Source organism: Kwoniella shandongensis, chromosome 6 (assembly GCF_008629635.2).
Source record: "Kwoniella shandongensis chromosome 6, complete sequence".
Taxonomy (NCBI): domain Eukaryota; kingdom Fungi; phylum Basidiomycota; class Tremellomycetes; order Tremellales; family Cryptococcaceae; genus Kwoniella; species Kwoniella shandongensis.
In genome coordinates, this window is record NC_089292.1 from 993,125 (window position 1) to 1,010,821 (window position 17,697).

General features: G+C 47.6%; 4 protein-coding genes across 4 annotated transcripts; 2 read left to right on the top strand and 2 right to left on the bottom strand.

Moving 5' to 3' along the window:
* Positions 1-6,555: 6,555 nt before the first annotated feature.
* CI109_103668 (uncharacterized protein) lies at positions 6,556-8,606 on the bottom strand (the record flags this gene model as incomplete). The annotated part of the gene is made up of 14 exons (XM_032001831.1): positions 6,556-6,584; positions 6,667-6,875; positions 6,966-7,077; positions 7,135-7,194; positions 7,250-7,382; positions 7,445-7,453; positions 7,517-7,729; positions 7,785-7,791; positions 7,856-7,941; positions 8,004-8,049; positions 8,111-8,199; positions 8,281-8,413; positions 8,496-8,503; positions 8,577-8,606. The coding sequence occupies 14 exons, from the start codon at positions 8,604-8,606 to the stop codon at positions 6,556-6,558; spliced, it is 1,164 nt and encodes a 387-aa protein (XP_031863994.1).
* An 863-nt stretch (positions 8,607-9,469) lies between these two features.
* On the top strand, positions 9,470-11,328 carry CI109_103669 (uncharacterized protein; the record flags this gene model as incomplete). Its single annotated transcript, XM_032001830.1, has 5 exons — positions 9,470-9,693; positions 9,881-10,210; positions 10,452-10,585; positions 10,727-10,904; positions 11,019-11,328. The coding sequence occupies 5 exons, from the start codon at positions 9,470-9,472 to the stop codon at positions 11,326-11,328; spliced, it is 1,176 nt and encodes a 391-aa protein (XP_031863993.1).
* A 369-nt stretch (positions 11,329-11,697) lies between these two features.
* CI109_103670 (uncharacterized protein) lies at positions 11,698-12,339 on the top strand (the record flags this gene model as incomplete). Its single annotated transcript, XM_032001829.1, has 1 exon — positions 11,698-12,339. One exon carries the CDS (start codon positions 11,698-11,700, stop codon positions 12,337-12,339), a length of 642 nt encoding a protein of 213 aa, XP_031863992.1.
* A 670-nt stretch (positions 12,340-13,009) lies between these two features.
* CI109_103671 (uncharacterized protein) lies at positions 13,010-17,529 on the bottom strand (the record flags this gene model as incomplete). Its single annotated transcript, XM_032001828.1, has 21 exons — positions 13,010-13,250; positions 13,308-13,482; positions 13,552-13,680; positions 13,736-13,837; positions 13,899-14,046; positions 14,108-14,337; positions 14,394-14,607; positions 14,664-14,768; positions 14,822-14,973; positions 15,032-15,241; positions 15,294-15,369; positions 15,428-15,799; positions 15,852-16,066; positions 16,122-16,272; positions 16,328-16,678; positions 16,731-16,837; positions 16,903-16,975; positions 17,071-17,172; positions 17,277-17,325; positions 17,414-17,448; positions 17,524-17,529. The coding sequence occupies 21 exons, from the start codon at positions 17,527-17,529 to the stop codon at positions 13,010-13,012; spliced, it is 3,243 nt and encodes a 1,080-aa protein (XP_031863991.1).
* Between the last annotated feature and the right edge of the window lie 168 nt (positions 17,530-17,697).

Sequence of the window (17,697 nt, forward strand, 5' to 3'; positions counted from 1 at the left end):
TCAGAGTGCTACTTTTGCTTGGCATGTCTCATGCAAGGGAGTTTTCAATAGTAAAAACTCCAAGTGTGATATACAGGATATTGGTATCCTTACATGTGCTTATAGTTTTTATTCTGCGTATACAGGCCCATTGCCTGAGACTTGCTTCCAATAACTCTGCAGACAATGGCCCACGTTAGAACTGGCTCTAGGCCACAGAGTTGCCAGAGACCTGAAGACCTTCAAGTCTTTGTGACGCCTTGTCATCAAAGTGGATGCCAAACTTTGGTGATACCATCGGAAAAATGCGTGTTTGAGCACTTTTGTACCCACAAGCCAAAGTTAAGAGTAATTACAGGTTTCATACGTTATGGGTAAGCAAGCTCCAACAAGACTTGCATCAGTCATCTCTACACTCTGACTGAATGATCTTGACTGTTTGCTCCACCATTGGGTCTCATCTAAACCCTGGTATCACAATCCCTGCCACTGGCTTTATGCAACCGACGACAGATATAAACTAAGGACTGGACAACAAGGCACAACAATACTGGTCACTATACACCTACTATTTCCTCGGATTGTGTGTGATAGAGCTCAATCTAGGTTGGATACTTTCCACAATGACCATGTCACTGATTCCTGTTGTCAAGCGGAGCTATATTTTCATATGCTTGCATGTATTGCTCCATTCCCATCCATTCCTCCACCGGCAAAGGTTGAGTGTCTTTGCCCATTTCTTCTATCTGTGTATCCTGATATGCCAACTCCATGGATAGCCATGTGTGTGGAGCTGGGTATGATGAAGGAAGTGAGTGAGCAGCTTGTGTGAGATTGGCAGATTGTGGAGGGAAGCCATACTGGAGGAAATGGTCATAGGAAGGATCAATTGTCCCTGCAGTTGGATTAAAGGCAAAGCCTGTTGGTAGATGACATGAACCTTGAACAGGAGTGAAACTCTGGTAGAATGACTGTCCAATCATTTGATTGAAGCTCTCCTGGTCTGATGCCATATATGGAGTAGGGACAGTGGTATACACCTCATCAGTGATCCAATCAGTAGGGCCGTTGTAGTCATTGACAATGAAAGTGCCATTTCTACTGTCACTGAGTGGGTCTGATGCAGCCTCAGGTGATTCAGGTAACTGAGGATAGATGCTAGGGGGCAAAGTCTGGTATGGATACTGGTCATATCGGGGAAGCACAGGATCTGCATTGGCCTCAGAAGGTGAAGTGATTGCAGGAGCTGCAGGAGATGAGGAACTCTGGGTTTCAGATGGTGCAGAGGCTGAGTGCCAAGTTTCTGAATCTTCTCTTGGCACATGTTCAGGATATGAATTGGCAGAATAGTCTCTTTGAACAGTGCTTGTGGCATTGGGGATGATTGAATTGCTTATCTCACCAGCAGAGTTAGTGGACCATCATCCACCATACTGTCAGCATGAATGGTACTTACATGCTAGTTACAGAATGGTCATCATTATGGACAACGATGTTCTGGTGATCCTTCCTGCAATGGGATGGCAATGAATATCAGCCGCTATGTTTCAAATTTCACTTGCTCACATCATCAACAACCCAGATCATGATTGGAAGGCAAGACAATGGCCCCTTATATCCTGTTGGATTCAACAAAGTTTCACAAGGGGTATTATTAAAACATTCTGGGCATCCATGACAAGCTGCCAATTGAACCACAATAGAAGGCAAACAGAAGGCAGACAGAGGTTCCAATGTGTATAGACTGCTCCACAGACTTACAATTGGCCTTCAGTGCTGGCTTGTGTTGATAGCTTTGACCTCAACTCAGTTTTGCTTGCTGATTCTGGCCACTGGCAAATTCTGAGACCTCTAGAACAGCGCCCACAACTGCAAGCTGATCTGAGACCTCTAGAACAGCGCCCACAACTGCAAGCTGATTAATTGGGGAGGGACACACATGCAGGGTATCTGCATGGATTCACTGTCATGCACATTTCTGCACTTACATAGGATGTTGCTTGTCACAAACAACCTTGAGTTTCTTGCATGGGAAGCAAGTGGTATTCTTGGCGCATTGCCTTGACTTGGTGAAAACAGAGCGATCAATCTTCTTGGACCATTCACAATTTTTGGACTTTTCTGAGCAACGTCCACAGCTGCAAGAGGTCAGTCAAGCACGTACAATTGTCCGGGGATTTCATGCTGGTCACATGTTGCTGTTGTTTCCGCACTCACATGGGGTGCCTCTTGTCACAAAAAAGCTTGGACACTTTGCATAGGTAACAGGTGGTATCCTTGCCTGATGATCTTGTACGTTTACCAACAGCGGCATCAAGTTTTGTATCAGATTCTGAATACATTATGGAAAGCAACTGGCAAGCAGATGATGTAAGAGTGATGATAAGCACAATACTCGCATGCAAACACACAGGCTAGGATTGGATTGGAACAATATTGTTGATGTTGGACTGGAATCACTAGCTTTATACATGTCTCTTTCTGCTTACGAGGATACTCATAGCAACAACCGTGCAGAAGCGCAATAACTGGTGGCCATAAAAGGTAGTCAGAAGGCTGGTCAATCTCACTAGTGGAGTGTATGAAGGCAAAGACATATGTGTGTAACTTGTCATGATGTCAAAATGATGTCACTGCATGGATTCGTGTGTAGTTCAAAATCTCAAGCCACATTCTTGCAGGCCAGAACAACATATCAACACTGTTAAGACCAGTCTCTTTTGAACATTGTAGTGGCTGATATTTGAAGCCCTACTCAAACATACAATTGCAGTAGTCTGTCAGAGCTGTGTTGTGCTGATTTGCACTTTTGTATTGCTCATGCCACACGACAGGTTGAACCTCACATGGGAGGACAGTTTCACCATCCATGTCCATCACTCCACTGTTCCATGTAGTCGCAGGGCTAGCCTGCCACTCTCAGTGATTGAACAAGGGAGCAAAAGACTACTCCATGCAGCAATACACTAAGCATCTCTCTGTTAGGAGAGTTGTATTCAAGTGAAGGCTAAGCTGTCAAAGCAAACAAATAGGAACAGGTGTATTCCTGTAAAATCAAGAAGAATCAACCTCAGAATCACATTGATACAGGATCAATTTTGTTGTAGCACTGTGAGAGGCAGACAGCAGATGTATGGATTGCATCTAAGCTATACACAACCTCACTCTTCCATTTGATCCTAAGTCACCATACTGAAATCCTACCACTGTCCGAAGTTGCGGGACACTGAGCCGCAATGGAAGCAGACTTGTCAGTATGTTGTGATGTCGTGGGAAAGCTAGATTGCGCAAATATGACATGGTATGTAGCTCACCTGGTTATCCTATCACTGATCTCTGTCCGTGCAAGCAGAAGGAAACATGCTTGCTTTTTTCAACATGATCATTTCATCACGGAAGCAGGAAGGAAACATGCTGTCAGATTCTTCATCATCCACAGAGATATCTGAGTTGATGGACCTGGAGGACTGTGCTATGCTTGGAGACAAGTCTGGAAGAGGTATGTCAGAGCCCTGGGCACTCGAGGTTGATGAATAGGGTGTTGTCCCCACAATGGAAGGGGGCATGGAAGCGGGGACCTGTAGATGGCCTCTGCCAGAGTCAGAAGCCATGTTTGAGGCTGCCGGTGTGGATGGTTCTGGAGATGGAACCCCTCCAAGCTTCCCCCTAGCAATATATGCAATCAGCAACAAATGATTACTAGCCAGGTGCACGTAAACAAATTGGCTGATCATGGCAAGCTCAACACAGACATAGACAGAGAGAGCTCCAGATGGAACACTGCAAAACATCTCACAACAGTGGCAGATGTTGCTTGAACAGTAGGGTAGCTTGATGATAATCATGATCCTCTTAACTAGCTTGCCACTCAAAAGCACAAGCAGATGTGTGCAGCACTCAGACCTGGACATGAAGTATGTCAATCAACTCACCCCCTTTTCCTTTCCACAGCCTGAGAGTTTTTCTTTCCTCTTGCAATTTTGCCCACTTCATGATCTTGCCACTCTCATTTGGTACCAGACTCGCTGCAACAGAAGCAACTACAACCAGGTCAACCACATGAACTTGCCTACATATAGATCTACAATATCATCCACCTGTCGCCTTGGTTTCTTTACTCACCCCGGTTTCTCCAGGCCACATCTCACCTTCCGCTTCTTGCATTGAAGACAACTGGTATATGGACCAGCAATAGAACGTTTGGAAGTAGATGTGGAACTTGGGGCTGTAGACATAGAGGTGTCGGGAGACATTTTGGGACTTTTCCAATGTATGGATTGTGCAAGAATGATAGCAAGCAAATGTGAGAAGGGAAGTTGTGAAATGTGATTGTGATTTATTTCAAAGTGAAATACATAGATTGGAGAAGTCATACTGCTAGCCTCAGTAGTTTATATACGATTCACCCAGCCCAAGGGTATTGCATAGACTGCATTTTTTACCTTTATGCATGACTCACTTTCAAATTCTGGCCATACTTGTACTGTTTGAATCAGGAGAAAAGATGAAGGGAATGCATTGTGGGAAGACCATGTCATCTTGATTTCATTGCAGAGCTTTTGTTGAGTTCCAATGATTATGTCACACAGCGTCAATGCACAAACACCTCTGATCATCCAGCTATTGACTTGGACAGGTATCACAACATCAGTCATTTGGCATTGGGCATTGAAGTACTGTGCACATCCAGAAAAATTGTAATGACATGCAATATGTATCACCTTGAAGGCTTCCAACATGACACCTCATATACAATGGTTCCACAATGGGATCAATGCCATGTTGACTGGCTGGTACACAAAGCATGAACTGTATCCAATAATTCATATCACACATCATCTCCTAAGCACCCTAGATAATCTAACAACCTCTCCCTAACACTCTACTAATCATTCTGTGGACGAAACTATCCTCCAGCATCATAACACTGTAGCACATTTAATGGCACAAATCAGTACAACAGGACAGTAAACCTCCTCAGTGTGAGAGAGTCTACTGAAGAGGACTCACCACTTGATACACCGCCGCGACATAAGTAAGGTCTAGCTGGAGTGGGAAACTCCTTCACTTTCAGGGAGCATGTGATCACAATCTCATCCTGATGAGTGAGAGTACTCCCTGTTGCTTGCCTTCACCATCTTCAACTCGTCTTTAAACCCTGATATCGCTGAGTGGCAGTCATTGACAAACTCCTCTGCTTCGTACAGTTTCCAGAAATCTTCAGGGCGAGTGCTCGTGCTTGTGCTTGACTCCGAGCTTACACCTTGGTCAGATGGAATGACCAAGGTGTGTGAATTCTAATCGATACAAGCAGGATCATCTGTGGGTATAGCCCAGTTTGCAGATTGTGTCCGAAGTTCCTGCCTCTGATGCTCCTGCCTCTGATATTCCTGCCTGATAGAGTTTATGAGTCAGTAACATGAAAAGCCTGATGTGCTTAGGGTCTGGACCAAAAGCTGGGATGATCAGGACCAAAGAGGAATGTAATTTGTAGGGAACCCCTGAAGAGAGGAGATAGGTTTAAATAGTCAACTTTGGCACTCACTTGTTGTTCTTATGCCATGCAATGGTTCTGTCACGCTGTTGCCTGTAATGTGCCTCAACATCAGGGTATGTGCATGTATGATTCTGAAATTTGCAGGTCAAACACCTGGGATGCAGTGAATTAGCAGGCCGTCCCTGGTCTATGCAAGAATCTACAGGTAGATGACTGCTGAGGGTTTGGGCCTCAACTCACCCATTTGGATTCTGATTACAGTAGAAATTCTTCGATTTGTGGCACATTTTGCAATTGGTGAGAGGAGGTCTGGTTTGCCTGCCATTCTTTCTGGTGATCCAGCGCCCATAGTCTTTCGAGTCATCTTCGGTGGGTTTGTATTTTGCAACATTTATGGGCAAGCGAAGACCATTGCGAGACAGTGTCTTCATTGTTTTATTGCTTCCCTTGGATTGAGTTATGGACATCATGAACTTTCAGTATGTCGGAATTGATATGTCTTGTTGATTATGAAAGACCAGGAAAGATAGGACAATGGCAGAGATCTGTTCATTGCAGATACATAGATCTGTTGGTCAGCCATAGTCTTCCTGTAGCAACAATTTGCTGAGTGCAGAATTGTGGCCGACTTTGCTATTGTGAAAGGTAGCTGACACATTGTTGCAACAACTAGGGGAGTAGGTGAAAGGAAGATGGCACAATGATGACATTGTCTTGATAAACTTACAATATCATTGCATAGGTCTGGCTGAGATTCAGGCTTTTCCATTCATCATGTCAACATCATACCAGCACAGTGAGCAATTGTAGCGCCAAACGCCGCATATGAGTCGATTGAATATTAGACTGTTGAGTTGGATATAGGGATAAACCATTGTTTTCTTTCAATCCGATAGCGTCCGCGCCTTGGATACCTGTAACATGACATGGATCACATGTGGCGATGCTTGACGCTCAGCGCTCGGTCGCTTGACATAGGTATAGACTCAGTGCTGGTTATATACATGATACGTGAATTGCAGACCATCCCCCATCTCATGAACTCGTCTCTCCAAATTTAACGCAGCCCCGACGAGTAATTACATCCCGTTTCGCAGGTTGTCGTACTCTGCGACACGACTCATCATCAATACCATTCTGAAGAGTCTCGCTCTCGAGTGCACAGTGAGAGAGATGAACGCCACACTCACTGCTTCCTGGATAACTCAAGACATTCTGCCTCCATTCCAAACTTACAAATTGGCCTCTCATAGTCGTGACCAATGACCCGCCCGTCGCTTCAGGTTTATCAGCGTCGAGCTCCCAGTACATCGCACCGCCGAGACCGAGTTGATTGATGTACTGCGCTTTCTGGATAGCGATAGGTTGGGTGTCGTATGTCACCAGAGTGCGAGTTCGGCTACGACGTGCAATAACGGACACGTCAGTGGACGATAATTCTCGCTGGGAAACCGAAAAGAGGCCCGCTGCCTGAGGAAATTGTACTCACCTGTCGTAGCTGTACGAAGCACCGAGACGATGATCATTGATTTCCTGAGCACCAGGCCGAGGAAGATCTTTGTAGTCCCACATCCCGCCTTCCCAAGAACCTTGACCGGTACCTACGCCACGCTGCTGTCAGAATCAGGTTTCATGTTGGGAATATAGAATGGACATACCAGAGTACGGATGGCCGATCCCATCCGTATTAGTGAATTGACGGCCGTAGAGCGGAAGGCCTGATACAACGCTTGTCAGCCTTTGTACGACGATGAGCTACAGGATGCTACTCACCCACGACAAGCTTATTGTGTGCAACCCCCTGGCCAGCATAATACCTCACAGCCTTGTCGACAGAAGTAGCATCGGCGCTGTCGGCGTAGAGGTTGGCTTGGTGGCCCGCTGCGGAATCCCAAGAACCGGCGAACTAGAATGGTCTATCAGCTCATCTGGTCCAGGCCAGCATATCAACATAGGATGCAAACTCACATCATACGCCTATTGTGTCCAAGCATGATCAGCCAAACTACGTTCCTTTATCTCGTATGAACCCTCGCTCACCATCAGATTCCAAAAGTCCAAGTACGCATCCATCTCCTTCACTTTCAGGATCTGCATATTGCCCATCCCGCAAGGAGCAGCGACTGTCAACTGGTACGTCCCCCTGCTCTGTCCCTTGCTCGAGGCAAGATTCTCGAGACCTGCTCGAAGATCGTGCAAGAGCTGAACGTAGCCGTTGGCGTCGCTCGAGTTCTTGGGGTACTCGTAGTCGATCTGCGGCGAGTAAGCTCAGGGTACATCGGATTACGACATGTAAAGAGGTGCTCACGTCGAGTCTGCATTGAAGGATGGATTTGTCAGCTTCCAATCATATGCTTGCTAAGAGCACGTTAGACTTACCCGTCAAGTCCGACATCCTCAACCAGCTTGACAGCTGATCTGACAAAGGTGGATCGCCACGAACTGTTACCAATATTGGCAAAGTTCTGTACGACGTATCGTCAACTAAATGCCCAAATGCCTCCGGTGATGTGAGGAGACGACTTACAGGCGAATACGTCCAACCGCCAATGGAAAGCAACACCTTGAGGTTGCTACAATACAGCACTCATGTCAGCTCTGAGGCATCAAAGAAGATAAGACAGCAAGACATACCGGTTCTGCTTCTTCAAAAGGTAAATCGCTTTGAAGTTACCATACAAGTTGGTACCGGGCTCGTTCCAAGAATCACCCTCATAGTGAATCTAGCTCAACAGCGTCAGCCTCGCAATGTAGCCATACCATCTTGAACAATGAAACCAGAGTGGAAAGGGAGGGAAACACACCTCAACGTCAGCCCATGCGTCGCTAAGAGCTACCTCGCCTGTATCCTTGTTGACATTCCCAAAGGCATAGTTGATATGGGTAAGGTGTCGATGAGGGATCAACTGCGGCGGATATTTACGATCGTAGATCCCCCTACGAGAGGTTCCGTCAGTACACATAGCAGGGTGATCAGGCATATTCCGGCCGGAGCAAAGTGAGCAATGATGTGGCTCACCAGTTGACCTTTGTGCAAGAAGCAGGACTATCAGCAATTTTGTTTCGATTTCGTCTGGTGGAGAGCGCGTGTTAGACTTACAAAGTATCCGACGGACTTCTTACCGCTCATATTGGCAGTGAGCTTCGTATTCGTTGAGAGAAAGCCTGAAGAGGGTGAGATTGATGTTGAAGTGCGAAAATAAAGCAATGCAGCTAGGACGAATGCTACAAGAGCTACTACAACTGAACGAGTACTGCGAGAAAAGGTCTTTTTGGGTATGGCGACTGGTGTATTGTCTGTCGTCGATGCTGGCTTATATGTTGTTCGTCGGTTTGTCGCTGGAGTGATTGACATGTGCAGAGAGAAGATCACGAAGCTGTGCAAGCGAACGAAAGATGGACGAATGGATCACCAGGAATAGATCAACGTAGCGGACGAATCATCCGGGGCTCCATAGAGACAACGTCAACGTCAACACCGGAGGGCATATTCCCTTATGCTTCCCGCTTTGCATGCTTTGATGCGATATTTTGAGATCAGCTGTGTTCCGCGTATCTATCTGACCTGCATTCCTTCGATGCATGTCTTATGACTGCATGCTTCCCGCCTGCTTTTGCGGGATCAGAAAGAAAGAGACAGACAGCGGCTGGATGAGACGAGGAATGAGACCGCATATTATTACGTTGAATGGGATCCAGAATGAACCCTGAACACGCGTCTCGTCTCGACGATAGATACCAAGAACAACAAACATAATCCCCGTCCTCACACAGCTTTGACATCTTTTCATTTCACCACAACTCCAACATCACTCACATCTTGCATCGTATCACATAGATCATCATCATCATCATCATCATCTCTTCCGCCAACGCAACGCCAATCTATACAGAGATCGACATACCGCAAATCTTTCCTTCTTCCTCCATCTATCCGCAAAACGATCATCAAGCTACGATCCATTTCGACTACGAGTGCCGAGCCTTTCCACCATGTCCCCTACTATCCTCCTCGCCCTCGCAGCATTACTGTCGATCGCTCCTTCACCCTCCAGAGCAGTATCGCTCGATTCGATCATCTCGTCTTACGGTCTGACGGACGCCTCGTACAACTTCTCATGGCCTGATGAGACTCTAAATAGTGCCGATGCGAATAGTTGGATACTCAAAAATTGGAATTTGAACAGCAAAAAAGTGGACTTTGGAAATCCCAACATGTGAGTGGACATATGCCTGCATGATCTCAGACTTCGAACAACCAGTATATTTCGATACCATGAGTGGGAAAGTGTGCGGTGATCATTGTCGACAGATCAGTCTACTTGACAACCACCGCCACCCATCAATCGTTTTGACTTCCGCCGCAGCGGGAACCTAAACTGATCCCATCTGTTCCACCTACAGCGTTTTCTCGCCTGATCCTTCTACATCCTCTTCGACCGTCGTCCGGCGAGCGGCATCTACCAAGTCATCCACCTCCACCTCTAGCGCAAGCACGACCTTCTCCACATCATATCCATCATCAACCAATCTCGCGGGCCAACCACCAGCATTGAGAATAGAATACCCTCAAGGATCGTACTCCAAGAAAACGGGTGGGACGCAGTTCTATGCCTCGCCACTGAATACGACGCAGGCGAAGGTGGATACGAGCGTATTGGGGAATGCGACGACTGATGGTCAATATGAGAGGATGTTGTTGAGCTACGACATTTGGTTCCCGTCAGGTTTCGCGTGAGTATCTATTTCCTTCATGGTTGCCGATGAGTGGTATGGTCCGCCCGACGCGACGTAGACAAGGCGTTCGCTTGAGGGGAGTGATTCAGAGTAGTAAGGAAGAGCAGAGGGAAAGAGCGATTACCCCATCAGGTCGTGCATGCGAAATCGCTCGACATGGCATAGTCTCTGCTTCAGTGGGAAATACGGGCTCTCAGTGCGTATGCGATCGCTGACGACTTCATTCCACCTTGTGCAGCTGGAACATGGGAGGCAAGCTTCCAGGTCTTCGAGGTGGTCCCGATGCACGAGGTTGTTCTGGCGGTAACGAGACGGACGGTTCGAGCTGTTTCAGTACTAGGATGATGTGGCGATCCGGCGGTGCGGGCGAAGGTGAGCGGGGATTTCTATTTTGGTTGTTGTCAAGTTTGCCGCCACATTCAGAACTTCTAAGATCTGTCTGACCCAATCACTCGTAACGCGGGTTCAGCTACAAGCAGAGAGCAGTGACTGACCTGTGTCTATTCTCGATAGTCTACGCGTACATCCCCACATCCCAGAAGGGATTCTGTTCTCAGAGCGAAGTTACCTGTAATTCCGACTACGGAACATCCCTTGCAAGAGGCTCGTTTTCATTCGTGACGGGACAATGGCAAACGATCCACATGTTGGTGGTGCTTAACGAGGTCGGTAAAGCGAATGGTATTGTCCAGTGAGTCATCAGCCCTTCTTCTCCTCCGTTATCAATGCACTCCACACGATTTGTCTGTCCCTCGACATCGCTAGTCTAGACGGATCGCTGACCGAGCCAACCATCTTTTCACAGATTATGGTACAACGGCGTCCAAGCACTCTCCTTCCAAAACCTCGTCCTTCGTAAATCTTCAGCTCTCGCCTCTGTCGGTGGACTATACTTCTCTACCTTCTTCGGAGGCGACGATTCGTCATGGGCGAGTCCGACAGATCAATTCACCTATTTCAGGAATATTCAACTGTACGCAGGAGCTGGTGCGTCGAACCTCACCGGAGCAGCTGTGAGCGGCGCCAGTAGGAGTGCAGTCAGTGGTAGTAGCGGTGTGTGGGGTGTGGTCATGGGTCTGGTAGTGTTGGGTATGATGGGGATGGGCGTGTTGTAGGATATCTTCTGACTGGAACATAGAGTGATTATCGGACACTGTGTTGCACGATGTATACATGTACATTACGCTCTGTACGTTGCACAGAACGCGGCGCCGTACCTGTTGCACAGGCACCATACGTGCGTTGTAAAGTGGAAATTGGGGTCCGCTGTCCGCTCGCCAGCTGTCGATTGCGAGCACGTCTGATAATAGCCGTTCGCCGGTTAGTAACCCTTTGAATGCGGCCAGTCCATGCCGTAAGCCAATGTTGACACTCGGAGCCGACCGAGCAGATCTCGAGTGAATTCAGCATTGTATCGCTGCGCAAAGCGTTGAAGCATTTTCACAAGTCAGCATCACCAGCTACGACCTGATATCAGCATCGGAATGACCTCTTCACGTCCAACAGCCCGATCACCGCTCTACTCACATCTTCTCTCGCTCGCTCAATCACACGCTACGCCCTCCTCCTTCTCCGAGATCTTGTCAATCAGATCACCCTCCGCCATCCACTCATGGGGTCATAATCACCTCGTCTCGCTCTACCGCCCAACCCTCGGAGAAAAGATGGATAATGCGACTTTCGAGCAACATCTAAGAACTACGACACCGTATCTTGATTGGCAAGGGGCGCGGCCTTCACAGGTGCATAGTATTACGATTGATGAGTGGGAGAGGAGGGCGGTGGTGCATATGAGTTATTGGTTGAAGGCGGCTTTGCCACGTAAGGGAACTACCTCGACGTCAACGACGGGATCGAGCTCTAGCTCGGACTCGAACTCCAAGGCAGAAGAGTCGAAAGATGAAGATGGAACCGCGCCTACCGAGGTCAAGATCGAGGCTGTCGAACAAGATCTCATATGGGTCCTCGCTTTCACCGACGAAGATGAGATTGATCAGATCAAGATCAAAGAAAGTGTAGAGTTTATAGATGCTGCAGCAAGTTCGAGTGTGGGTCGGACGATCAGAGATATCCATGGCGGGGTAGGAGAGGACGTCAGGGGTGGTATTACCTTGACGGGATGTTAGAAGGGATTGAACAGTGACTTCATGCATTACACATGGGATTTGCACTGATGTGAGCGAGCGCGATATGCAAACAGGGATGATTTTGAGCCCATCTTAAGGCTCAAGCAGACGACATGGTCCGTTTGCACACGTATATTCGACGAGTCATCGTATCGTGCTTGCTGATGTTATTTCCTACGAAACGCAGGTTGACGAACCTGGCCGCACCTGTACTTGCACCCCCTCACGCTTATATTGTATACCGCTTTCATCTCTTCTTGCTGTCGACTGATTGGTAGAAAAACACTAATGGTATGTATTGTATGAAAAAAGAGATCGAGTATGAACAAAAGTGGGTAACAGACGTTATATAACAAAGAGAAGTGTAACGAAGCGTTTCCGAATAGGAACCAACAAAGACCACTCTCCTCTTCTCCTTCTCCACAAAAGTGGGTAACAGACGTTATATAACAAAGAGAAGTGTAACGAAGCGTTTCCGAATAGGAACCAACAAAGACCACTCTCCTCTTCTCCTTCTCCTTCTCCTCCTCCCTATCTCGATGCGAGTCTCCGTTGATGCTCGTGCGTTTTTGTTTCGAATCACTATATATTATAGCTATAGTTCGTGATGATGGCGATACGTGACCCCAGACCTCAGACCCCTCCACTCCCCGTTATCCTCTCATCCCGCTTACAGATCCTGATCATCGTCCAATTGAGCAGGTTTCAACATTCCAGGTACTCTGATGGCCGCCTCCCTTTCCTCCGCAGCCTTCTTCTCCAACTCAGCCTCCTTCTCATCAATGAACAGTTCCGCGTTGTCGTCGGAGAACTCTTTGAGCGAGATGAGGAAATCTCGGATCGTGAACTTGAATTTAATGGGATCGGTGGAGTTCTCGAACATAAGGTTGACGAAAGTGGCCATTTGGCCTCTGAACAACCATGAATTAGCAAGTAATCCTCAATCTACGGAATCACGTCAGACTCACGGTTGCACATGAGGGAAAGCGTTGGTCAACAGATCGCTGACATATCCTCTCAAGAACACTGCGTTAGTGACGCTAGGATCTGAAACCTGTGCCGGGTCGAACAAAGGAGCTTGCACAGAGTTGGTCTCAACAAGCGAGATTAATCGGGCGAGCAAGATACCCTGCATCTTGAGACCTGCGAATAGGAAACAGTTCAGGTCAGCCAAACAGCCATGATAACGTAGCGAACGATGCAAGTACGTACCACTCTTGTGATCCGCATCGGTAAGGACGAAGAAGACATCTCCCAAGAGGTTGAGAAGGTACTGTTGGTAGAACTGGTTTGCAATCTCAGGTGTTGAGTTTGCAAAGTTGTTCACAATCTCGAACGCAACTGCACGGTAAACGTCAGTATAATACACTCCAACAGCCATGATAGGTTGACTAACTGTTCAAACCAGTGTCTGCAATATCTCGCATGGTGTGCTTGAAGGCCCAAACCACGGAGTCGATGACGAGCTTGAACTGCTGAGGAGGGATTTCGAGAAGGGCTATTGGTGTATTCGTTAGTCTTGCCGACCCCGCTCGGAAGCGGTAGGAGGAAGAACTTACCTGGGAAACACGTCAAGTTGATAGCTCGAAGAAGCTTGAAGAAGCCAACTCGGTGTTCAGGATACTCTGCAAAGTCCTGATTGATCATGTTCAATGTTGGCTCGAACACAGCATCAAGGATGGGAGCAATTTGAGACGTAAGAATGGACTATAAGGTGCGGTAGCAGTCAGTATATCGAATACAAACATTGCTCGAGCTGTTTACTCACTCCAAGCTTAGAAACGATGGTTGCCATAACGTTCAACACTTCCGCATCTCGGGCGGCGGGCACATTCTGGTTGTAGTCGCCCAAGATTGCCTCGAAAAGACCGGGAATGAGGTTCGCGTTGACACCGTCCAAGTCCTCTGCCTTCTTCACGTAAGTCTCCACAAGTTTGAGGATCTCCTTCTTGATCGTTCGTAGTGATCTGACCTTGGGAGTCTTGGTGGCGATGACACCTGGGATTGGTCGACATTAGCTCGGTTGTGAATGTCAAGTATGTCCTAATACTTACCTTGCGTGGCAACCTGGTCACTAATGATCCCGCTGACTGTCTTGTACAGACCCAGCATGTCGAGCCAAATTCGTCCGAGCTGAGGCAAGAAGAAGGGACCGATAGAGGTACAAGCGGAAACATTGGTCTTGAGGATGTTCGAGATGATCTTGACATTCTCGGGGTTGCCGAGAACATCAACGTTGTTCGCTGCTTGTTGCATGAGGTTGTCCCACTGCCGAACCTCCGTCAGTCTCGATTTGCGGTACCAGTAACAGTCAATATGCTCACAGCGTTGTTAGGCAGTTCCATCAGTTTCTCAATAAGTCGCTCCTGAGTAGGCTTGTTTGGTTGTGACGCAATCATGTAACCGACAGCCTCGTAGAAAGTGTGCACCTGGTGAACGGCGTCAATTGTTGGACCGCCTGATGTCGGATTGGACCACTCACTTGTTGAGGTGACAGGTCCACTGTGATTCTGTGCAACGTTCTCAGGATCTCGTCGATGAACGGCTCTTGCTCTCCTGCTTGTTGCATGACAAAGTGCCTTCTGCACTTCTGGGCGATCTTGATGAAAGTGTCACACGCCATATCTTGCACACCTGTCATGTCACAAACACCTGTCAGTATCTGGTGACTATACACGTGAGTGTCACTCACCTTCATGGGTCTCGTGCATGAACTCGAATAACTTGTTGACGACTGTCTTGAGGAACTTCCAGTGCGCTTTCAAGAATCGGGGGTACTGTCCGACGATGTACATGATGTCGGAAGCACAAACGGCTTTGTTGTCCTTTCCACGCTTCATCTCGGTCAACCCTAGCAGATCCTTGATGACAGTGACGAGGAATCGCTTCTCGGTCTCCTCGTCTGGAGGTCAAGTTAGTTCGGTTTATGTTAGTGCAGACATGAAATCACGCACTCATTGCACCAGAGATAGAACCGATAGCCCAACACAGAGTGTTGAGGTTGTTCCAAGACCACTCTGAACCGTCAATCTGCGCACAAATTGTCAGCGTTGGCGCCGACTTTACCGTGCGGCGAACGTATGCTCACCTGCTTAGACAGCTTGTCGGTCATAATGGTCTCCGTGTCGGTAACGTCCAGATGTGTCAAGTACACAAGCACCTCCCTCATACTCTTGTAGAGCACAATTGTATCGCTCTCCTTCATGAACTCTCGAACGATCTCTCCTTCGTCATTCTCAACAATAAGCACTTCCTCCGGCTTCACCATCTTCTCAATCATGACCAATCGCAGATTCGACAAGATGTCCGAGTAAACGTTCTTTCTCAGAGGCATACCGTTCATCCCCAATCCGTGTGCCCCAGTCAATCCAGCTCCTAAGCCACCAAGGTTGAGGTTCATTAGGGGGTTGATATCATTCATCGGCAATGATTGGATCTCCTCGTAGAGTTCAGCGACGAGCTGTATGAGTTGTCAGCGCTGCTTCACATCTCGATACGGAAGCTTAGCTCACCTTCGCCCAGTACTCCAAACAGATCTTGAATACCTCTCGATCGTCCACCGTTGATATCTTAATGACGTACAAGTGTGCGTTGATCAGAAGCTCGGTGTTTTCGGGGGTTTCGATAAGTCGGAGATGGGTGTGGAGGAAGTTGGTAAGGAAGAGGGCAAGGTTTTTGATGAGTTGTTGGTCCTCGTCATCCGACGACGCGTAAGCCGCAGCGAAATCTGTATGAAATGTTAGTCAACTGCAGCGTTTATGAAGCGATAACACGAGACTTACCTGTGCTCGGAGGGACCATTCGGTTGATGCTGGTCATGACGACTTGGAAGAGAGCGACAAACTTGCTGTTGTACTCGGGTCCAACGTTCAAACCCCCAATCTCGGACAGACATTTCAACGTGACATTTCTGAAGTCTGGTACCTCGAGGAACTGAAGACAGTGTCAACTGAGCTGTCGCACAGCAAGAAGGTGTAAAGCAACTCACCCGTGTGACGAGGAAGTCAATGATCTGAGTTGCGAAGATATAGCCCAGAGGGATCCAGTTCAGGAATCTCAACAATGTCTCCAAAGTGGCCTTGATCAAGCTGGGCTTGTTGGCCTTTTCCAACACCTCGTTACACAAGTTGAAGATCTCCCCGAATTCTGAACACATGGTCTGCTTCAACGCCTTGGTCTTCGCTTGTGTCATTTGTTCGGCAGAGAAATCGAAAACCTCTTCTGAGAGGAGACGAAGGATGATCATGTTGTTTTCACAGAGGGAGAGGTTGGTTCTGGAGGAAGCACAGATTTCGGGTATGAATTGCGGCCAGTCTTTAGGCCAGGCTTGTTTGAGGATCTGAGGTCGATGTCAGCTTAGCGTTTGCATAGGAAGGCCAGAATACACTCACCTGCACCAACACCAGGTTTAGTTTGTTCAGGTAACCCTTCTCCCGCCTCATCTTCGCCTCATCTGATGACGTCTCAACCGTAGCTTGGACAATGAAGTTTCGGATACCTAGATCCGGACAATCATCAAAAGGGGCTCTTACAGATTACAAGCTCTCCACCCTTAATACTCACCAGTCTGCTGGTCTGCTGGTAATGCCTTCCATCGTGTCGTGACCAACTTTTCCAAGATTTGCAACGCGATGTACTAGACGTGAAAATAGATCATTAGTATGCTGTATTCACAGCGGAAAGAGGGAAGACAGATATTAGCTATTCAGAGATGCAGAAATGATTACTCACTTTCGTATTCAGGTTCTGCGACGTTTCTAGGATTGCCGGAACTCGTTGCCAGGATTCGGGGTGTTCTTGGAACTGGGTGAGGACACGTTGAGCCGTTTGTTGCTGGAAATGAGGGTCTCGTGTCAGTTATGACGTTTTCAGACGAGATGATAGGAGTCACCACGACCTCAACATCATGGTGACGGATGGACGAGAGGACGACCCACTTGCTCTCCGGATCCCGTGTAGAATGCAGACACGACTTGGTCGATGAGGCTATGGTCCCAGCTTGATCAGCTTGACTTATTGCGACGAGAACCCGGAAGGTTTGTAGATATGTTGAGAGAAAGGATGGTTGACTCACCCAACATCCAGATCTTGCGAGAAATCTAATATCGCCTACAAAATCACATACAAAGGTTGATCAGCTTCGCGCTCCGGTATTGCAGCTCAGCTATGTTCTGACGAGCTCACCTCCATCGTGATAAACAAACAGACTATTCAGAACCCAATACTATCGTTAGAATAGCAAGGTGTGAGTTTGTTGGATGTTTGACTGAAAGTTGGAGGAACAGTAGTTTAGTCAGTCACGTTCATATGTTGAATAGTGGCAAATGCGCGATTTAAATGAGCTTACCTTTCGAGCTT